Source organism: Copadichromis virginalis, linkage group LG12, assembly GCF_057382275.1.
Source record: "Copadichromis virginalis isolate Kocher_CV1m ecotype Utaka linkage group LG12, C_Virginalis_male_GT1.1, whole genome shotgun sequence".
Lineage (NCBI taxonomy): Eukaryota > Metazoa > Chordata > Actinopteri > Cichliformes > Cichlidae > Copadichromis > Copadichromis virginalis.
This window is the reverse complement of record NC_140629.1, coordinates 32,468,558-32,492,499: the sequence shown is the minus strand read 5'-3', so window position 1 is coordinate 32,492,499 and position 23,942 is coordinate 32,468,558. Positions and strand designations below refer to the sequence as shown.

The 23,942-nt window shown below is 50.1% G+C and overlaps 1 protein-coding gene across 1 annotated transcript; it reads left to right on the top strand.

Moving 5' to 3' along the window:
- Positions 1-758: 758 nt before the first annotated feature.
- On the top strand, positions 759-23,941 carry LOC146697403 (UDP-glucuronosyltransferase 2A2-like). Its single transcript, XM_085476127.1, has 6 exons — positions 759-1,529; positions 1,690-1,838; positions 1,983-2,114; positions 18,570-18,657; positions 19,019-19,238; positions 23,458-23,941. Exons 1-6 carry the CDS (start codon positions 812-814, stop codon positions 23,741-23,743), a joined length of 1,593 nt encoding a protein of 530 aa, XP_085332253.1. The 5' UTR covers positions 759-811; the 3' UTR covers positions 23,744-23,941.
- The last annotated feature ends 1 nt before the right edge of the window (position 23,942 follows it).

Below are 23,942 nucleotides of genomic sequence, written 5' to 3'. Positions count from 1 at the left end.
AGAGTTGTATAATCAATGCCATGTTGGTAGAGGGTTGATCCTTAATAGTCTGCAAAGACTTTGTGTGCAATCCAGAGTGTTCTGGCATTCATACCTACATCCTGGGAGCAGGGGAGAGGTCCTACCTTGTTTTATTGTTTTATGGTAGGATAAACGTAGCTATGTCAGTCTTAGTCTAAGTGCGTTTTATTTAGATGAACTTCCAGACCAGCAGGTTTAGGGAAGTCATTTATGGGGTCACACACTGACACCCCCCCCCCATACACACACACACACACACACACACTTACACAACGCACAGGCAAGGTACTCTTTGTGTGTATGTAGACATCATATGTTAATGAACCTATGTGAGCTCAATAAAAGAACAATGTTATGGGGGAGTGGACGAGAGCGACTGGGGTCAAGCGAAGGAACGGCGCTTGTCGTGGTCCTCTCCCTCATGCATGAGTAACACGAAGAACTTTGCCTACTTGTGTCTTGCTTTTGCTGCATAATTAAATTGTCTTGAACGTTCCAGTGAATAGGTTCAAACTACAAACCTATCAGATGTATCACAAAATATACTTAATTAATAATGCCCCCCTGGAATCTGAGGCAGACAGACAAATACCCAGAAGACCTGGGTCATCCACAGCCTCCCTAGCATACTGGTACAGGTTAGAAATCAGTCTTGTTCCTTCAGCACAGTGAACTTTGCTATCAATACCTTTTAACCTATTGTGATAGCACAGTTAATAATTATCTTTCCTGATATACTTTCACCAAAGAATCAGACCACGGGTAGTTTTCCTGCTGACATTCAGACACCATGAATCTGCGTCTCTCTGCCTGCATCCTGCTGGTATTTTGTGCGACATCGTGTGCAAATGGAGGAAATATTTTGGTGTGGTACACTGATGGTAGCCACTGGATAAACATGAAGCCTGTTCTGGAGACGCTGGTTGACAGGGGACACCAGGTAACTGTACTGGTCCCGAGCTCATCAATGTACATGAACACCAATGAACCTGCCCGCTTTCACTATGAGCCCTTCAATGCCTCTTTCTCATTGGAGACTATAGAAGATTTTTTTGAAGAGCTCCTCCAATTCGTATTATACGAGTTGGATTATTTGAACTACTGGGAGATCTTCACCAGATCCGTTAAATATGTGAACACACACATTCAGATTTCTTTTCAGTATTTGGACGGTGTGGTGAAATCAGAAGTCATCATGAAGAAGTTGAAAGAGGGAAATTACGATCTTCTCTTGGCGGACCCCATCAAAGCTGGCAGTGACTTAGTAGCAGATATTTTGGGGATCCCACTCATCTTGTCCTTTCGCAGCTCCCCAGTTAATAACTGGGAGAGGCATTGTGGTCAGATGCCTGCTCCACCATCCTTTGTTCCCGGTGCCATGAGCAAACTCACAGATAAGATGGACTTCTCAGAGAGAGTGTGGAACTTTCTCTTCTACGCTCTCCACGACATCGTGATTGATCACACTTTTTGGAACGTATTAGACAGATATTACTCTGATGTCAAAGGTGAGCAAATAGACATGAAGCACTGACTTAAACTATTTGAAATCTGCTAATAATACAAGCACAGTTTTTTAATATCCCATCAGATCTGATTAAGAAAATATGATGCCTTGCATAAACTATTGGTGATACATTGATGTCCATTACTTATGCACTGCAACAGGAACTCCCACCAGTGCCTGTGAGTTGATAAGTAAAGCAGACATCTGGTTAATCCGAACCTACTGGGATTTTGAATTCCCTCGTCCTTTCCCCCCCAACTTCAAATATGTTGGTGGGATCCACTGCAGACCTGCTAAACCTTTACCAGAGGTAAGGACACTCAACTATTACCATCTGATTAATCATTACATCACAGAATATTCCTGACAGGAGCAGTGAAGCCATCAAAATGTTGAACAAAAATGAGAAAACAGCTGGTTGGCTGGTGGTGGGATAATATTTGACTTGTTACAGGATCTGGAGGAATTTGTGCAGAGTTCTGGAGATGATGGCATTGTGATCTTCACTTTAGGATCCCTGATCAACAACGTCACCAAGGAGAAGGCCAACATGATAGCCTCAGGCCTCGCTCAGATCCCACAAAAGGTCAGAGGATAATCTTTGTGTCAACTGTAATCAGTTTGTTCAAACCCTGAAAGCATGGAGTAGTTTTTCATGATTTAGATAACCAGTTTCAGAGTGCTCTACTTCTGAAAACCAGAACTACCAAAACTAAAAAACTTTTAATGACATTGCAGAGTGTGGACATTTCAACGTGCAAGTGCCCAGTTTCCATGTTATTTCCACAATATTTATGTTTGTTTTCCTAATACAGAGTGTGAAAAATCTGACTTTGTCAACAGCTGATGATTTCTAATGACAAGTTAACCTCACGCTTCAATATACAGTTAGGTCTATTAATATTTGGACAGAGACATCTTTTTTCTAATTTGGCTTTTGTAATTTTAAATGATATAACTCGGATGCCATTGTAGTGCAGACTTTCAGCTTTAATGCAAATACCTTGCATGAAAATGTGAGGAACTAAAGCATTAAAAAAAAGGAAAAAGAAAAAGAAAACACACAATCCCTTCATTTCAGGGACTCAAAAGTAATTGGACAAATTACATTGAATAAAAATGAAAATAAAATGTTCATTTCTAATACCTGTTTGAAAACCATTTGCTGGCAATGACAGCCTGAAGTCTTGAAGTCAAGAAAATCACAAGATAGTAGTGGGTTACCTCCTTTTTAATGCTCTGTCAGGCCTAGGGATGGGTATTGATAAGATTTTCACGATTCCGATTCCATTTTCGATTCTGTTTAACGATTCGATTCTTTATCGATTCTCTTATCGATTCTTTTTAAAAAAAGGAGAACACTAAGTTCGATTAGCTTAGAACTTTGTGTTACGTTCTGGTCCCGGCAAGTAAATAAACGTAACAAATAGTTGCCCCACTCACTTCCCACCCACGCACAAACCCCAACAACGACACCTTTTTTAAGTATTTAAGCAGCCATTTATTTTCATCAGCAGTGAGCAATGCCAAAACAATAAACAAAACTCCCTATAAAACAATCCCTAGTCTTCCCTACACAAAAATAAAAAGAAGCCAAAACAAAAGACAAGTCACTTACCTAACTATCTAACGAAAAACAGGAGAAAACTTGTTCAACAAAAGAAAACGGCTTCTCACGCCTACTAGGCTGCGACAGTGAAAGTTATACAGCAAAGGAACAAAAAAGTGACCGCCACTGGTTAACTTATTTACAATTATTTACATGGCAAGGCTAGAGGTACACGTGAATACTCCAGCCTGCACTACAATGACAAAACACACAACTCTGTGACCGAGTCAACGGGGTTCCAAACAGCACTCCCAGGTGACTGTCATCCGGACGTTAAGTACTGGAGGTGGTCCATCAATTATCCAGTCGGAAGGTGTGTAGAGACTCCACCCAGATACCTAGCAGCCACGCCCAGGTGTCCACCTCCTAGGAGAGAAAAAAGGGAAAATACCACCACCATCCTCCGGTGGGAGGCACAACACCAACAAACACATCACTGGGTCATAACAGTTTCCCCCACCCAAAAAAAATCAAACATCCAACCCCACACAAAGATGTTTGATTTACGACCTAGAGAGGGCATCAGCCATAACATTCTCTAAGCTCTTATATATCGGATCTCAATGTTGAAATCCTGTAGGAGTAAGGACCAACGCATGAGGCGCTGGTTGCTGTTTTAGAAATGTTCTAGAAAAGAAACAGACTGGGTGGTCAATGCCATTTTCATCCTCCTGCACGAGCACTGCACCCGCCCCCAAAACACTGGCGTCCACCTCTGAATCCTTGTCTTTTTCTAGCAGGTGGCCTGGTTTCAACATTTTGCTGCTGACTGTCCTGAAAAGTGAATCTACTTGGGTCTGATTGCATGGTGGCTTCAGCGACCCTTGTGGTTTGAATATTTGTTCTTCTCGTCCCCCTGGGCTGCCTCCTATTCTGCTGCTGCTGTTGCTGGGATCCACTCGCACCTCTCCTCTGCCTAAATGTCCTTACACTGACGGTTTGAACAGCATTTGATGTGGCACGATCGAAACCACTGTTATCTGTAAGTGGTATATCGACTACTTCTGGCGACGGAAAAACTGTGCCGCCAGCTAGATCGTTTCCCAAGATGATGTCAATACCTGCAACCGGTAACTGGGGTCGCACCCCAAGCTTAACCTCACCAGACAAAAACTGAGACGAAAGCTGCACCAAGTGTAAAGGAACCCGTATTACACACATCCTAACTCCCCAGGCTAACACATCCGCCCCACAACAGGATTGAGCTGAAAACGGTAAGACCCCCTCACGAATGAGCGACTGTTTCGCACCAGTGTCTCGCAAAATACTGACAGGAGTCCGCCGATCTTCTCCTATCAAGGAAACAAAACCGTTTGACACAAACGGCTTAAACTCCTTATCTACTTTATCATTTTCGGGTGCCATCACCTCCCCCCAAGTAGGAGAGTTTGTCTGTAGAAGGTTTATTGGGGAAGGAGATGTACCCTCCCTGGTCATTTCTTTTCTCTTCAGAGCAGGGCAAACCGCAATAAGGTGTCCCTGCTCATGGCAAAAAAAACACACGCGGTTCTCAACGGATGAGGGGATGGCACGGCGGGTGCCCCTTGGAGACCATCGGGGCGGGCCACCGGAAGACGGAAAACTGTGAGCAGGAGCCGAAAACACCACTTTATGTGTCAACACAAACTCATCAGCCCGTATAGCAGCAGCGGCGAGAGTCGTAACCTTCTGTTCGTTTAAGTAGGTTACCACAGTGTCTGGTAGTTGATTTTTAAACTCTTCTAACGTCACCAACTCACGCAGGTCTTCCAAGGTTTTTACTTCTGTAGCATGACACCACTTATCAAACAGAGTTTTCTTTTCTCTGGCAAACTCCACATAGGTCTGGTTGGCGGATTTTTTCCCATCCCTAAATCTCTGCCTGTAAGCCTCTGGCACAAGCTCGTAAGCGCGCAGGACAGCAGCCTTCACCGTATCATAGTCAAAACTGTCCTCCAGAGAAAGAGCGGTGCATACCTCTTGAGCTTTCCCCACCAATCTACATTGGAGTAAAAGAGACCACACATCCTTTGGCCAGTGCAGCGCACCTGCGATACGTTCAAACACTGTGAAATACGAATCCACCTCAGTTTCCCGAAACGCCGGCACCATTTTGATGTGTTTACTCACATCAAAGCCACCACCTGGCATCGGGGCCGGTGGCTGCGGAGATGGCGACTGCGGGGATGATGACTCCGGGGAGGGTACCTGCGGGGATGATGACTCCGGGGAGGGTACCTGCGGGGATGGTGACTGCGGGGCTAACCGAGGTACAGGAGGGCTGGCAGACACAGAGGCTCCCCTCTCTACCTCCAGAGCCCTGATCCTCAAGTGCATAGCGTCCACCTCCAACTGCTGTTTCTTTAGCTCCACCTCCTTAATGCGCAGCGTTAACCGCAGCTCCTCCACAGAAGGGCTAGGTGGAAAAGGGAGATTTTTCAGTGGGGCAGAAACACCAGCAACAGCCCCCAGCTCAACCCCCCCTGCAGGACCCGGCTCACCAAACAACCCCCTGTCCGTCAACTGGACACACAGGAGCTCCCTAAGCTCTTTCTTCTTCGCAGTCAACGGCACAGTCACATCAAAGAATTCAGCAACAAGCAAGAGGTCAGCCTTTTTACACCTGTCCAACTTCTCCGCAGACGGGCTCAGAGTGAAGTCCTCCAACTTAAACTCCATCCTAACACACACACACACACCCCCCCACACAAGAAAAAACCGCCAACCAAGAAAACAAGCCACAAAAAGAACACAAAAGAGACGAGCCCCCAATATGTTACGTTCTGGTCCCGGCAAGTAAATAAACGTAACAAATAGTTGCCCCACTCACTTCCCACCCACGCACAAACCCCAACAACGACACCTTTTTTAAGTATTTAAGCAGCCATTTATTTTCATCAGCAGTGAGCAATGCCAAAACAATAAACAAAACTCCCTATAAAACAATCCCTAGTCTTCCCTACACAAAAATAAAAAGAAGCCAAAACAAAAGACAAGTCACTTACCTAACTATCTAACGAAAAACAGGAGAAAACTTGTTCAACAAAAGAAAACGGCTTCTCACGCCTACTAGGCTGCGACAGTGAAAGTTATACAGCAAAGGAACAAAAAAGTGACCGCCACTGGTTAACTTATTTACAATTATTTACATGGCAAGGCTAGAGGTACACGTGAATACTCCAGCCTGCACTACAATGACAAAACACACAACTCTGTGACCGAGTCAACGGGGTTCCAAACAGCACTCCCAGGTGACTGTCATCCGGACGTTAAGTACTGGAGGTGGTCCATCAATTATCCAGTCGGAAGGTGTGTAGAGACTCCACCCAGATACCTAGCAGCCACGCCCAGGTGTCCACCTCCTAGGAGAGAAAAAAGGGAAAATACCACCACCATCCTCCGGTGAGAGGCACAACACCAACAAACACATCACTGGGTCATAACATTTGTTTTATATCTTCTCTTTGAACAAGATAGAAATTTAGGAGTAACATGGCCTTACAAACCCAACAGTGAGATCTTAAGAGATCCAGCCTACGGCTCTTCAATGGGGTGTCACAGGGTCCCCAGGAAAAAAAATTGTAAATGTAAAATAATAAAATAAATATTCTTCTGTAGCAATAACAAAGCATAACATAAATTATTCAGTAGCAATTACACAAGAATATCCAGTAATGTCCCTGCCTACAATTAAACACATTCACTTACCTAAAATTGGGGGCATCTGCTGTGGCAAATGGGTTCAAGCCAGTGTTGCCAACTTAGCGACTTTGTCGCTATATTTAGCGAGTTTTCAGACCCCTTGGCGACTTTTTTTCTAAAAAAAGTCGCTAAAAAAAGACGTGAAAGCGCGTATCGCTTTTACTCTCAACAAGCAGTGGGTGCTGTAACGCAGTCAGTTCTTCTTTTACTCTTTTACTCTTATGCTGTTTTGTGGATCACAAGGTTTAAAACTACTTATAAACACACACACAAAGTAACTCCACCAGAGTGCCTATTTCAGGTCACTTTTGCCGGTCCAAGCCCGGGTAAAGGAGCAGGGTTGGAATTGTGACATTAAAAAAAACAATAATTGCTAAAATAAATTTAATTTGTAGTTCTAAATAAACTCTAAATGCATTTAGGACGTTTTTTACTCACTTTATGTCTCTTCCACGATGTTATTTCTCTCTCCAACAACATAGGTTACAATTAGATTAGCATGACCAATTATGCAAATTAGGCGATGACGTCATTTAGCGACTTCTAGCGACTTCTAGGACAACCAATAGCGATTTTCCTTACTGAGGAGTTGGCAACACTGGTTCAAGCCTTTTACCACAAACTTAGTCACTGCTCAGTGACATTCGTCTATCCTGGCCTGAAAGGAGACGCTACCGGTAGACTGCAGCGAGAACTGCCAGCATCTGAGCCAGCCAGACTCTGTCTGTCTGTCTCATCATGGTCACCTAAATGCACAGTAATAGCAGGTTTTGTAATAAGGCAGATCGCGCTAACATAATATGCACTGTTAGTTGATTATTTACCTGCCGCATTAACGGGAGAGGACGTGCAAACGTTACCGCTGCTGCTGGGTTGAGATTCACGAGTCCGGAGCGGAATTAAAAACATGACATTCATTTAAGGTTATCACGTGTTTTGTGACCCCTCCTTGAATCGCTACCTTATCGTGGTGGAGGGGTTTGTGTGTCACAGGGATCCCAGGGGCTATGTTGTCTGGGGGCTTTTGCCCCCTGGTAGGGTCTTCCATTGCAAATTGGCCCTGGGTGAGGGACCAGACAAAGAGCGATTCATAAGACCCTTATGAAAAGGACACCGAGGGAACAGTTTACCCTGCCCGGGATAGGGTTACCGGGGCCCCGCCCTGGAGCCAGGCCCGGGGAGGGTGCCCGAGGGCGAGCGTCTGGTGGCCGGGCCTTAGTCCATGGGGCCCGGCCGGGCACAGCCTGAAGAGGAGACATGGGCCCATCCTCCCGCAGGCCCACCACCCGCAGGAGGCGCCATAGGGGTCGGGTGCATTGCGTGCCGGGTGGCGGCCAGGAGCGGAGGCCCTGGAGGACTGACCCCCGGCTGCCAAGACTGGCAATAGGGACATGGAATGTCACCTCTCTGGTGGGGAAGGAGCCTGAGTTAGTGCGTGAGGTTGAGAGGTACCGGCTAGATATAGTCGGGCTCACCTCTACACATGGCTTGGGCTCTGGAACCAGTCTCCTGGAGAGGGGCTGGACTCTGTCTCAGTCTGGAGTTGCCCCTGGTGAGAGGCGGCGGGCTGGAGTGGGTATCCTAATATCCCCTCGGCTTGCTGCCGGTACGTTGGGGTTTTTCCCGGTGGACGAGAGGATTTGTTCCCTGCGCCTTAGGGTCGGGGAATGGGTCCTGACTGTTATCTGCGCTTATGCGCCGAGTGGCAGTTCAGAGTACCCAGCCTTCTTAGAGTCCCTGGGGGGGGGGGGGGGGGGGGGGGTGCTGGAGGGTGCTCCACCTGGAGACTCTGTTGTCCTGCTGGGAGACTTCAATGCTCACGTGGGTAACGACAGCGAGACCTGGAGGGGCGTGATTGGGAGGAACGGCCTCCCTGATCTGAACCCGAGTGGTGCTCTGTTATTGGACTTCTGTGCTAATCACAGTTTGGCCATAACGAACACCCTGTTCGAACATAAGAGTGTCCATAAGTGCACGTGGCACCAGGACGCTCTAGGCCGTAGGTCGATGATCGATTTTGTAATCGTATCAGCAGATCTGCGACCATATGTTCTGGACACTCGGGTAAAGAGAGGGGCTGAGCTGTCAACTGATCACCACCTGGTGGTGAGTTGGATCAGGTGGCGGGGGAAGACGCTGGACAGACCTGGTGCACCTAAACGCGTAGTGAGGGTGTGCTGGGAACATCTAGCAGAGGCCCCAGTCCGCGAGATCTTCAACGCACACCTCCGGCAGAGCTTCAACAGCATTCCGAGGGAGACTGGGGACATTGAGTCCGAATGGACCATGTTCAGCGTCTCCATTGCCGAAGCTGCTGCATTGAGCTGCGGCCGCAAGGTGGTTGGTGCCTGCCGTGGTGGTAATCCCCGAACCAAATGGTGGACACCAGAGGTGAAGGGAGCCACCAGGCTGAAGAAGGAGTCCTATCGGGCTTGGTTAGCCTGTGGGACTCCGGAGGCAGCCGACAGGTATCGACAGGCCAAGCGGAATGCGGCTCGGGCAGTGGCTGAAGCAAAAACTCGGGTGTGGGAGGAGTTCGGAGAGGCCATGGAAAAAGACTTTCGGACTGCCTCGAAGAGATTCTGGCAAACCGTCAGACGTCTCAGGAGGGGAAAGCGGTGCTCTACCTGCACTGTGTATAGTGCTGGCGGAGCGCTGCTGACGTCGACTGAGAAAATTGTCAGGCGGTGGAAGGAATACTTCGAGGACCTCCTTAATCCCACTGACACGTCTTCCGAGGAGGAAGCAGAGTCTGGGGATGAGGGGAATGACCCGCCAATTTCCGGGGGCGAGGTCACTGAGGCAGTTAAACAACTCCTTGGTGGCAGAGCCCCTGGTGTTGATGAGGTCCGCCCCGAGTTCCTGAAGGCTCTGGACGTTGTAGGGCTGTCCTGGTTGACACGCCTCTGCAATGTTGCGTGGAGATCAGGGGCAGTACCTGTGGACTGGCAGACCGGGGTGGTGGTCCCCATCTTTAAGAAAGGGGACCGGAGGGTGTGTTCCAACTACAGGGGGATCACACTCCTCAGCCTCCCTGGGAAAGTCTATGCCAGGGTGCTGGAAAGGAGAGTTCGTCCGTTAGTCGAACCTCGGATACAGGAGGAACAATGCGGTTTTCGTCCTGGTCGCGGAGCACTGGACCAGCTCTTTATCCTCTCCAGGATACTTGAGGGTTCATGGGAGTTTGCCCAACCAGTCTACATGTGTTTTGTGGACTTGGAGAAGGCATTCGACCGTGTCCCTCGGGGTGTCCTGTGGGAGGTGTTGCGGGAATATGGGGTGTCTGGCCCATTGCTACGGGCCATTCGATCCCTATACAACCGTTGCAAGAGCTTGGTTCGCATTGCCGGCAATAAGTCGGACTCGTTCCTGGTGGGTGATGGGCTCCGCCAGGGCTGCCCTTTGTCTCCGGTTCTGTTCATAATTTTTATGGACAGGATTTCTAGGCGCAGCCAAGTGGCGGAGGGCTTTCGCTTTGGTGGCCTCAGAATCTCATCTCTGATTTTTGCAGATGATGTGGTTCTGTTGGCTTCATCGGGTGAGGGCCTCCAGCTCGCACTGGAACGGTTCGCAGCCGAGTGTGAGGCAGCGGGAATGAGGATCAGCACCTCCAAATCTGAGGCCATGGTTCTCAGCCGGAAAAGGGTGGAGTGCCCACTCCGGGTCGGGGATGAGTTCCTGCCCCAAGTGGAGGAGTTCAAGTATCTCGGGGTCTTGTTCGCGAGTGATGGGAGAAGGGAGCCGGAGATCGACAGACGGATTGGGGCTGCAGCTGCAGTAATGCGGACGCTGCACCGGTCCGTCGTGGTGAAGAGGGAGCTGAGTGTAAAAGCGAAGCTCTCAATTTACCGGTCGATCTACGTCCCTACCCTCACCTATGGCCACGAGCTGTGGGTAGTGACCGAAAGAACGAGATCGCGGATACAAGCGGCAGAAATGAGCTTCCTCCGAAGGGTGGCTGGCCTCTCCCTTAGAGATAGGGTGAGAAGTTCGGCCATCCGGGAGGGGCTCAGAGTAGAGCAGCTGCTGCTCCACATCGAAAGGAGCCAGCTGAGGTGGTTCGGGCATCTGACAAGGATGCCCCCTGGGCGCCTCCTGGGTGAGGTGTTCCAGGCATGTCCCACCGGGAGGAGGCCCCGGGGCAGACCCAGGACACACTGGAGAGATTATATCTCTCGGCTGGCCTGGGAACGCCTTGGTATTCCCCCGGATAAGCTGGAGGAGGTGGCTGGGGAGAGGGAGGTCTGGGCCTCTTTGCTTAGGCTGCTGCCCCTGCGACCCGGCCCCGGACTGTTGAAAACACGCAGTTCTTTGAATCTTTGGGCTGAAGGAAGGACAATACTCGGTGTATCAATGCTCAATCAACAATCATTTATTTCCATACAATTCAACAATAAGAGCATTAGAACGTCCGGATGGGAGAGATGCTACCAGAGGGTCAGGCACATGTCTCAAAATGGTGACGGGTTGCTCAGCTTTTTATAGTCTCTAGTGGCCCCCAGCTAGTCGTAAAAGCCAAAACATCACATTTTTTCTCTGTTACAGCGCCTAAGTTATGACCTCGGCAGTTGTTTCTCTGCTTTCTGTAAGGTGGGGGTGTGGAATGTGGTCTATCTATCTCCCCTGTCTTTAGACACAGAGTCTCCTGCTTACAACCTTCTCTTCATGATTCAACACTTAAGCATGTCAAGAAAACAGTGTCACACATTCCCAGCAGATCAAGGATACAGAGTGATGCACATTTATCTAATGAACTAATATGTGAATATGTTCTGTTAACTCAAAAGTATAATGAGAACTAAACTACATACAGCTCACACACTCTATATTAAAGGGTATAATGTGATCTACAGCAGTATTCTAATTCAACTACTTTGATTACATATATAAGGTAACATATAATAACAGAATAATTTAATAGGACAAAGCGGATGAAAATGGATGGATGGATGTGTTTTGTGAGCAAATGCTTTTGCATATTCGTAGTGTTTCCTCCCTTAAATTAAGTATCTACTTTGCAAGTATTGCAAGTTGCCCTGTTGTCATCCGTTCTCGTAAACTTTTGAGCGTTTGAGCCGCTTACGCGCCGTGTTTCCTGCCAGGTAAATGACGCTCCGCAACGTGGTGACGTCATTCGGGGCGACTGGAATCGATAAGGGAATCGTTTGCAAAAATGTCAAACAATTCCAAGGAATTGAAACAGTGGGAACCGGTTCTCAACAAGAACCGGTTTTTGATACCCATCCCTAGTCAGGCCTTTACTGCAGCGACTTTCAGTTACTATTTGTGGGCTTTTCTGTCCAAAGTAAGAAATTAATCAGTCTGTCAGAAATTTGTATCAACAGCAGGAATGACCCCACTTTTTAAATTGCTCCTGTGAACCCATTTTTGACACCAGGAACATAAAAACACACTGTTGTGTAGACATGTCCTCACGGTTCAAAGGGTCTTTTTGATAGGAGTTACGGTTTTGGATTTAGAAGCAGTTTTTCAACAGGTGCGGTCAGGGAGATTTGACTTGGTTTTGCTATAGAGTAATAGTATTCCAGTAGTTAGTGCAGGCCAACTGGATAGAGCATTCTGATTGGCCTGTTAAATCCAAGCTTGTTGTTCATTGGAGGATTTCTTTACAGCAGACAGGTGGTTCAAATCTGGGCAGTTGGAGTCAGTTGATCGAGTTTAGAATCATCTTTTCTGACTGGATGATCAGACATGAAACTATTTACCTGTCTGTAGTGGATTCACCCACAATTAAACTCATCTAACCTAATTTAATATCTCTGTTATTACTTTGACACACGTGCATAAACGCACACAGACACACACGAACACAGAGACAGATATGTGCACAGATGCAGAAACATTTTTTGCCATTTGTGATTCTTGATTTTAGACATTTAAAATACATAATTCCACTCTTCTACTTTTTAAGGAATATAAGCTGTCAACACTCATCTAGATTTGTTCTGATTCAATTTTTTTTTACATTTCACATATGTACTTCCAAGTCATTTAAAGAATATCAGATTTCAATATTCATTCAGATGTTTTCTGACTCTAAATTTTCTTTTGTCATTACTCAGCTTTTTCTAATGTGTATTTAAACATGTTGAGCTACCTTTCAATTTTGAAACTTCTTCTGTGTCAGCTTTCAACTGTTTAGCACTTTTATTTTCAGGTGAAAAATTCTCTTCTTCAGCTCATTCAGCATTTTTAACTTAACATTCAGGAATCATCACAATCCAGCTCAAAACATTCAACTATCAGCATTCACACTGCATTTTCTTCAGGAAATGCATTCTGTAGCGAACCCCCCCGAATGAAGGATGACACTTTACTGATGACGTTTTGAAGGTTTAATGGCAGTAAACCATCAATCTCACCGTAAGAGCTGGGGATGTATACATAGAAACAGCGTGTAAGCAAAAATAATCCACACTCTTACAATCGTAAACCTTATAACATGAAGTTCGTTTCAACGTAACATTTAACAAATGTAGCGACTGTCACAAAAACATCTAAACGTGTCCTTATTTATATCATAACCATACTGTAGAGTACACCCAGCACAGACACACGCACACACAGGCAGGTATAGCCAACTTCCTCGTTTATTGATATGTTTGTATTTTGACAGCTGACTCAGTCGCACCGTCTGTCAGCTCGAGCCCAGCTGATCTCCCTTGGCCGCTCCTCCTCGTCTTACTATAAACACAGCGGAGGAGACCATCATTAGTCCATAAACAATATCAGCTGTTCTTACCAGCCTCGCGGCGCCGCCCCGTTGAGCCTTCCGCTCCACTCCTCCCCTGCAGCTGCGCCCGGGGCCACGCCTCCGCCACACACCCCCACCGCCCGTTCGAGGCCGGGGAGCCGTCCGGCCGAGCCGACTCCCCCCCCCGCGAGTGAGAGAGGAAATCGGCCACTGCCATCTGCGCCCCCGGCCTATGGATCACCTTGAACTTAAAGGGCTGCAACGCCAGATACCACCGGGTGATCCGGGCGTTGGCATCCTTCATGCGGTGGAGCCACTGCAGCGGGGCGTGGTCCGAACAGAGGGTGAATGAGCGTCCCAGGAGGTAATAGCGCAGGGAGCCGACCGCCCACCGGATGGCCAGGCACTCCTTCTCCACGGTGCTGTACCGGCGCTCGCGCTCTGCCAGCTTCCGGCTGATGTATAGGACAGGGCGGTCGGCCCCCCTTACCTGCTGGGACAAAACGGCTCCCAGCCCTCTGTCCGAGGCGTCAGTCTGCAGAACAAAAGGGAGGGAAAAGTTAGGAGTGTGAAGCAGCGGCTCCCCACAGAGAGCCTTTTTCGCCCGCACAAACGCCGCCTGGCACGGCCCCGTCCACTGGACCAGATCCGGGGCACCCTTTCGAGTGAGATCGGTCAGGGGGCTGGTTAGCTGCGCAAACCCCGGCACAAAGCGACGATAGTAACCCGCCAACCCCAAGAACCGTCTCACCTCCTTTTTCGTCCTGGGGCGCGGGCAGGATGCGATAGCCGCCGTCTTCTCCACCTGTGGACGCACCTGCCCGCCCCCCAGGTGGTACCCCAGATACTGCACCTCCCTCCGTCCAACCGCGCACTTCTTCGGATTGGCCGTGAGCCCCGCCCCCCTCAGGGACTCCAGGACCGCGGCCACCCGCAGCACATGCTCCGCCCAGGTGTCGCTGTGGATGATCACGTCATCCAGGTAGGCGGCAGCATACGCTGCGTGCGGACGCAGTACCCGGTCCATGAGACGCTGGAAAGTGGCCGGGGCCCCGAACAGGCCGAACGGAAGTGTCACGAACTGGTACAAGCCGTACGGAGTGGAGAAGGCCGTTTTCTCCCTGGCCTCGGCAGACAAGGGAATCTGCCAATAGCCCTTGGTTAAGTCCAGTGTCGTGAAAAAGCGGGCCGTGCCTAACCGGTCCAGGAGCTCGTCGACCCGAGGCATGGGGTAGGCATCAAAGCGTGACACTTCGTTCACCCTGCGATAGTCGACACAGAACCGGATAGACCCATCCTTCTTCGCCACCAGAACGATGGGGCTACACCAGGCGCTGTGCGACTCTTCTATTACTCCCATCCTCAGCATTTCCGCCAATTCCCTCTGCACGATTTTTCGCTTGTGCTCCGGGAGCCTGTAGGGCCGTGAACGCACCGTCACGCCAGGCTGCGTCACGAAATGGTGCTCGATGAGGGACGTCCGGCCGGGCAGGGGGGAGAACACGTCCGCAAAACGCTGTTGCAACGCGACAACATCCGCTCTCTGGGCCTGTGTGAGATGGTCATCACAAGGGAGGGAGGCGGGAACGATAGAATTTGGCACCTCCGGCCCCAACTCATCTCTCTCCTTCACCAAGCTCACCAGAGAAGCGGTTTCAACCTCTCGCCACAGTTTGAGGAGATTGAGGTGATAAATCTGCGTGGCTCCTCCCCTGTCCGACCGAGCGACCTCATAGTCCACGTCCCCGACTCGCCGTGTGACCACAAAGGGTCCTTGCCACTTGGCGAGCAACTTCGAGCTGGAGGTAGGGAGTAACACAAGCACTTTATCTCCCGGTGAAAATTGCCTGAGCCTAGCCCCTCTGTCATACAGGCGTTGCTGACGCTGCTGAGCCTGGAGCAAATTCTCCCGTGACAACCTCCCCAAAGTGTGGAGTTTTGCTCTCAGGTCCAACACGTACTGAATCTCATTTTTGGCGGGGCTCGGACCGTCCTCCCAGCTTTCTTTAATCAGGTCGAGCACCCCACGTGGCCTCCTGCCGAACAGCAGTTCAAAGGGAGAAAATCCCGTGGAGGCCTGGGGCACCTCCCGCACTGCGAATAACAGAGGGTCTAGCCAGTGATCCCAATTGCGTTCATCCTCGTTAATGAACTTCCGAATCATGGACTTTAAAGTCTTATTCAGCCGCTCCACCAGCCCGTCAGTCTGAGGGTGGTAGACGCTGGTCCGAATAGATTTAATGCCCAGTAATTCGTACAGTTCCCGCAGTGTACGAGACATAAACGACGTGCCCTGGTCAGTCAGTATCTCTTTCGGGATTCCGACTCGGGAGATGACCTGAAACAGTGCCTGCGCCACACTCTTTGCAGAGATGGTGCGCAGCGGAACTGCTTCCGGGTACCGCGTTGCGTAATCCACCAGGACTAACACAAAGCGGTAGCCGCGTGCACTCCGGTGAAACGGCCCGATGAGGTCCATGCCGATGCGCTCAAACGGGACCTCAATGAGGGGGAGAGGGCGCAGCGGCGCCTTCGGTATGGCCGGCTGGTTAACAAGTTGGCAGTCCGGGCAGGACGCGCACCAGCGGCGCACATCCGCTCGGATGCCCGGCCAATAAAATCGGGCCGTTATTCGCTCCAGAGTTTTCTCATAGCCCATATGCCCTGCCATGGGGTTATAGTGGGCCGCCTGGAAAAGCGTTTCCCGGCGGCCCTGCGGCACCAACAACTGGGTGTGTGTTTCCTCTGTCTGAGTGTCACGACTCACTCGATATAATCGGTCGTTTAATACGACGAAACGCGGGTAGGTCTGCGCGGCCTCAGGGCGCACCACGTGACCATCAATAGCCATCACTTGGTCAAAGGCTGAGCGTAGGGTGCCGTCACGAGACTGCTCCAGTGGGAAATCGCCCATGGGGGACACTTCCGGGGCCGGCGGGACGTCCCGTGAGGGACCCGCCAGCTCCTCCCCCCCGGAGTCGGTGTCGGACGACCCCGCGTCACCGCTGAATGCCGCGCACACGCTACACCCCGCTTCCGGTCGTGATCGCACCCCCGCGTACTGCCCCAGTATCTGATGAAACCCCGGCCAATTGGTACCCAGAATCAGGGGGTGCGACAGGCGCGGGCTAACCGCCGCCGTTACTCTATGCGTTTTGCCCTTATACTTTAATAACAGCGGCACAATGGGATACCTGTGAACGTCACCATGCACACACCTCACCTCCACCCATTCTGCCTCCAGCAATGCCCCGGGGCGAACCAAGCTTTGGTGTACGAGGGTCTGCGTGCAGCCCGTGTCCACCAACGCCTGGCGTATACCCCCTCGAGTCCTTACCGGAATACTGTATGTCCCTCCTGGACCGGGGGAGGGTGCTGGGGCGCCAGCAACACGAAACACCTGCCCCACTTCCATAAGTGGACAATCCCTCCTCAGGTGCCCCGGCTGCCCGCACTTCCAGCACTCCGGCCCCGGCGTCTGTGCTGCTCTCCGTGGCTCGGGGGCGGCTCCACTTGGCCCGGCTGCCCTGGACGGCACCAACGCCGCGAAAGGGTTAGTGGGGCTCAGCGCCGGCAGCCGCTCTGCCTGCCCTGGTGCCGGCACACGGCGTCTCGGGGCCGGCACTGGGGCCTGTTTGTTCGGCCTCCGTCCGGCGTCCCCGGGTTCCCCTGCTCCAGCGGCAAGGTGGTCTTCCGCTAGCGTCACCGCTACCTCCAGGCTTGCGGGCCGGTGGCACCGGACCCATCTCGCCGTCTCCGCTGGCAATCCCTCCGTGAACTGTTCCAGCACCACCTTGTCCACCAGCTTCATCTCGCCCTCCGATGTTCCCGGTTGCAGCCAGCGAACCGCCGCGTCGCGCAGCTGCCGGGCCCAGGCGAATGGTCGGTCTGTTGTGGCCAGCCGACAGGCCCGGAACCGCCGGCGATGGTCTTCGGCGGTGAGCCCCAGCCTGTCCACCACCGCCCGGCTCACGTCCGGGAAGCTGCTCCTCGACGCCGGAGGCAGACTCAGGGCCGCTGTTTGTGCCTCCCCAGACAGCAGGGGGAGCAGCCGCGGAGCCCACTCCTCCCGCGGCCATTGGCAAGCCTCCGCCGTGGCCCGGAAGGTCTCCAAAAAAACTTGTGGGTCGTCCCCGTCCCCCATCCGGGGCACCGACACCGACAGCGGCAAGGGCTTCGGCGCGGCAGCGGCCCCGACCAGCCGTTCCAGAACTTGCGTCTGTCGGTCCGTCTGCTCCCGCAGCGCGGCCAGGTGGGCACGCTGGTCGGCCGCCTGATCCCGGCTCATCGTCGCCATCTCCGCCAGCATCTGCGCCAAGAATTGCAGAGGCTGGGCGGGTGGCGTGGCCTGTGGGTCGGACATGTCCCCACCGGCACTCTTCCTGGGTTTCGGCACCACTCGTAGAGTACACCCAGCACAGACACACGCACACACAGGCAGGTATAGCCAACTTCCTCGTTTATTGATATGTTTGTATTTTGACAGCTGACTCAGTCGCACCGTCTGTCAGCTCGAGCCCAGCTGATCTCCCTTGGCCGCTCCTCCTCGTCTTACTATAAACACAGCGGAGGAGACCATCATTAGTCCATAAACAATATCAGCTGTTCTTACCAGCCTCGCGGCGCCGCCCCGTTGAGCCTTCCGCTCCACTCCTCCCCTGCAGCTGCGCCCGGGGCCACGCCTCCGCCACACATACCTTGTGCCTCTATCAAGGGGGCTGCTAATGACAAAAGAAATCTCCATAGGCTCCGTTAAGCCATCACATTTCAAAACTCCCGCGACTACCGCTGAAAACTGCGCCAAAAACATTTTACAGGAAATCGTCCCATCAAAATAAAAGCTTCTACACCCGAACAGGAAGTTGGTAGTAGAAGACAGCAATGAGTGCCAAAATAAGTTGCAAGGAAAGGCATTCAGGGTTATTTGCACATTCTCTAGTTTTTCTATAATACGTTGTGATATATTACTTAAATATACTGGGCTGTGAGTATACTACAAAAGAAAAAATGTAAAGTAAGAAATGTTATTTTTACAGGTGCTGTGGAGGTACAAAGGAGAAAAACCAGAAACCTTGAGTGCCAACACTAGAATATATGACTGGATCCCTCAGAATGACCTCCTAGGTACGCAAACGTGGTACCAAACACAGACTTTCTTAAATCTGCAATGACATAAATTAAACATGCATTCAACATTAAATGCAGGTTGTTAGCATTCTGTTTATTAACAAAAGGAAATTATATTATATTATATACTTTTCTAGCAGATGTGATCTTGATTACATATTGCACCCTGTGCAAATCTACCCTGGCTAATTCTTTTTCTCCAAGAGGTTGCACTAAAGATTAGTTGAATGCACAGAGGTATTAGAACGTGCAAATCAATCTTGGCTCAAAAAACTTGTTCCAGGTTCTTGAAATTCTCCTTTTTTTCACATGTGAAAAACTAACTTTCAATGTCACACGGTTATTTGGCATGTGTTAGGTCACCCTAAAACTAGAGCTTTCATCACTCACGGAGGCACAAATGGGATTTATGAAGCCATCTACCACGGAGTTCCCATGGTGGGCATACCCGTGTTCAGTGACCAGCCAGACAACATGATCCACATGAAGGAAAAAGGAACTGCAGTTATTCTCAATTTGAACTTCATGACAGCTGAGGACCTAAGAGATGCAGTCAACACCGTCATCGATGACAAATCGTGAGTTCTCTGAACTATCTGCACTTTAAATTAGGCACTGAAAACAGGCTTTAAAAGGAAAAAAATGGAGCAGGCTCAGAGTATGAAACGTGAAGAATCTACCTTAAACTATTTTTTCTTGAAGCCAGCTAACACAAAAAAGCCCTGCTGAGCTGAACTTTCAATTCAATTTTATTTATATAGCGCCAAGTCACAACAGCAGTCGCCTCAAGGCGCTTTATATTGTACAATAGATCGTACAATAATAGATACAGAGAAAACAACAACAACAATCATATGACCCCCTATGAGCAAGCACTTTGGCGACAGTGGGAAGGAAAAACTCCCTTTTAACAGGAAGAAACCTCCGGCAGAACCAGGTCCAGGGAGGGGCGGAGCCATCTGCTGGGACCGGATGTGGCGAGAGAAGAACTTTAATGACCTCTGTATACAAATTTCTGGAGTTTTTATGGTCTGGAGTTTTATGGCTTTTTCATTAATGAAAAAGCAAAGAAATGGTAAATAGCCTGTATTTATATAGCGCTTTACTAGTCCCTAAGGACCCCAAAGCGCTTTACACATCCATTCATGCACCCATTCACACACTGGTGATGGCAAGCTACATTGTAGCCACAGCCACCCTGGGGCGCACTGACAGAGGCGAGGCTGCCGGGCCCTCTGACCACCACCAGTAGGCAACGGGTGAAGTGTCAAATCAAATCAAATCAAATCAAATCACTTTTATTGTCACATCACATGTGCAGGCACACTGGCACAGCACATGCGAGTGAAATTCTTGTGTGCGAGCCCCACAAGCAACAGAGATGTGCAAACACAACAACACAAACAAACAAAATACAAGAATGGCCAACCTGAAACTAATAAATATATGTACAATATATAATAGTGTATGCATTTCTGGATGTGTATACTAAATATTTTCCTACGTGTGTGTGTGTGTGTATGTGTGTGTGTGTGTGTATACACATTTTTACAAATTAAATAGTAAAAAAAAATAAAAAATAATAATAATAATAATAAAATATATAAACTATACAGAGTTGAATATGTGCAAAACAAGTGGCATTTATATACAGTGTGGAGTGCATAATGTTGAAGTTCCAGTAGTGAAGCTGAGGTGTCTATGACGTGTTCAGCAGTCTGATGGCCTGATGGAAAAAGCTGTCTCTCAGTCTGCTGGTACGGGACCGGATGCTGCAGAACCTCCTTCCTGATGGAAGCAGTCTGAACAGTTTATGGCTGGGGTGACTGGAGTCCTTGATGATCCTCCCCGCTTTCCTCAGGCAGCGCTTCCTGTAGATGTCTTGGAGGGAGGGAAGCTCACCTCCAATTATCCGTTCAGAGCACCGCACTACTCGCTGGAGAGCTTTGCAGTTGTAGGCAGTGCTGTTGCCATACCAGGTGGTGATGCATCCAGTGAGGATGCTCTCAATGGCACAGTGATAGAAGGTCCTGAGGATGCGGGGGCTCATGCCGAATCTTTTCAGTCTCCTGAGAAAGAAGAGGCGCTGCTGCGCCTTCTTCACTGTTTTGTTTGTGTGTACTGACCACGTAAGATCCTCAGCCAGATGTACACCAAGGAACCGGAAGCTGCTCACTCTCTCCACAGCAGCGCCGTTGATGGTGATGGGGGTGTGTACTTCTCTGCACCTCCGGAAGTCCACTATCAACTCCTTTGTCTTTGCGACGTTGAGGGTGAGATGGTTGTCTTGACACCAGTGGGTCAGGGCGCTGACCTCCTCCCTGTAAGCCGTCTCATCACCGTTGGTGATAAGACCCACCACTGTAGTGTCGTCCGCAAACTTCACAATGATGTTGGAGCTGTTAGTGGCTGTGCAGTCGTAGGTGTAGAGTGAGTACAGGAGAGGGCTCAGTACACACCCCTGTGGAGCACCAGTGTTCAGTGTGATGGGGGATGAGGTGATGCTGCCCAGTCTGACCACCTGGCGTCTGTCAGACAGGAAGCTAAGGATCCAGCTGCAGAGGGAGCTGCTCAGTCCTAGATCCTGCAGTTTCCTGTCCAGCTTCGAGGGAACGATGGTATTGAATGCTGAGCTGTAATCTACAAACAGCATCCTCACATACGTGTCTCTCTTCTCCAGGTGTGACAGGGCAGTGTGTAGTGTCAGGGCTATGGCATCATCAGTGGACTTGTTGTGGCGGTATGCAAACTGTAGAGGGTCCAGTGAGTCGGGTAGTGCAGAGCAGATGAAGTCCCTGACCAGCTTCTCGAAGCATTTGCTTACGATGGGGGTCAGGGCTACAGGTCGCCAGTCGTTCAATGAGGAGATGGTGGAGGATTTGGGTACAGGGACGATGGTGGCCATTTTGAAGCAGGCTGGGACTACAGACAGAGAGAGGGAAAGGTTGAAGATGTGCGTGAACACTCCAGCCAGCTGAGCCGCGCATGACCTGAGGACGCGGCCGGGAATCCCGTCCGGACCAGTAGCTTTGCGTGCGTTCACCTTCCTGAAGCACTTCCGCACATCCTCCTCAGACACAGTGTGCGCACTGACGTCATCCGCGGTGCGCACACTGTCCGGTCTCATGGTGTTCGCTGTGTCGAATCTAGCGTAGAATACGTTTAGATCCTCACACAGAGAGGCCGTGGTCTGCGGTGTGCTGGTTTTCCCTCTAAAGTCTGTGATCGTGTTTAGTCCCTGCCACATACTCCGAGGGTTGTCAAACTGTTGCTCCACCCTGTCCCTGTACTCACGTTTGGCTGCTTTGTTCGTCTTCCGGAGTTGGTAATGTGCGTGTTTGTAGTCCGATGTGTTCGCGGAGGCAAAGGCGGTGTTCCGTGCCGCCAGTGCCGCGCGAACATCTCCGTTAATCCAGGGTTTTTGATTTGGGAAGGATTTGACTGTTCTGGATGGGACGACATCTTCCACGCATTTCCTGATAAATCCACAGACTGAGTCTGTGTATTCATCAATGTCTCTGGCGGCCACGTGAAACATTTCCCAGTCCGTGTGATCAAAACAGTCCCGCAGCGCAGACTCCGATTGGTCCGTCCAACAGTGCACCGCCCTCCGGGTTGGAGCTTCCTGTTTCAGCTTCTGCCTGTAGGCGGGCAGGAGCAGGATGGAGCAGTGATCTGATTGGCCGAATGGGGCGCGGGGGAGGGCTTTGTACGCATCCCGGAAAGAGGTGTAACAGTGGTCGAGTAGCTGGTTTCCACGTGTGTTGAAAAGGATGTGTTGATGGAGTTTTGGTGAGACTTTCTTCAGGTTTCCCTTATTAAAGTCTCCGGCTGTGATAAACGCTGCCTCTGGGTGTGCGGTTTCCTCGCTGCTGATCGCGCTGTACAGTTCCCTGAGTGCACGGTCAGTGTCGGCTTGTGGGGGAATGTAAACAGCCGTAATAATCACTGCTGTAAATTCCCTCGGTAGCCAGAATGGCCGGCACTTAATCATCAGGTACTCCAGGTCCGGTGAGCAGAAGGATTTGACCGGGTGCACGTTCGCATAATCACACCAGCTGTTGTTGATCATGAAACACACACCACCGCCTCTGCTTTTCCCAGTAAGATCCTGTGACCTGTCCGCGCGGTGCACAGAGAACCCCGGCAGTTGTATTGCGGAGTCCGGTACTTTGTCCGATAGCCAGGTTTCTGTGAGGCAGATCACGCAGCAGTCCCGCATCTCTCGCTGGAATGAGATCCGTGCCCGAAGCTCGCACAGCTTGTTCTCCAGAGACTGCATATTAGCCAGTAATAAACTGGGTAACGGTGGTCTGTAAGTGCGCCGTCTCAGTCGAACCAGAACGCCAGATCTTCTCCCTCTGCGTCGGCGTTTGCGGCCTCCAGGGCCAGAGAACAAAGGCGTCTCAGGTGAGATGAATGGGGGGTCTGCAAACGGAGCGTCCGTGTTGCAAAACTTGAACTCCGGAAAGTTATAAGAAAGACCGTCTTTTATGTCCAGTAAGGTTTGTCGGTCGTACACAAGGAGACAAGTGCTGCTCGTGAAAAAATAAAGGAAAAGTAAAATTAAACACAGAAGAAAGCCGTTGCTTGGGGGAGCTCGCGACGAGGCTGCCATACTCGGCGCCATCTTGAAATCTTGCCCAAGGACACAACGACCGAGAATGTCCGAGCCGGGGCTCGAACTGGCAACCTTCCAATTACTAGGCGAACGCCCAACTCTTGAGCCACGATCGCCCCATAATGAATGATATTCATTTTTACAATGTTTTTTCTAATTTATATACACATTCACAGGTACAAAGAAAATGCTATGCGGTTGGCCAGCATCCACCACGACAGACCCATGAGTGCTTTGGATGAGGCAGTATTCTGGATCGAGTTCACACTGAAAAACAAAGGGGCCAAGCACTTGAGGGTCCAGGCCCATGAGCTCACCTGGTACCAGTATCACAGCCTGGATGTCCTGGGCTTCATCCTCACTATAGTTTTACTCCTCATATTCATCTTCATCAAGACCTGCAGTTTCTGTCTGCACAAGTGCTGTGTCGGGAGAGGAAAGACCAAAAGGAAGGCTGAATAACAACTGAAAAAGGTGCTGTGAGTGTTGTGCCGGGGCAATATTTGTTACCTACATGAGACTTTCTTTCATGTATGTTGAGTTTCCCACCATCTTATTCTTTATGCATCACCACTGATTACTTTAATTGAAGACAGGTGTACCGATTTGCAGAAGTGTACCTGAAGTTAATCTCACATTAAAAACAGAATGCTGATTGGCT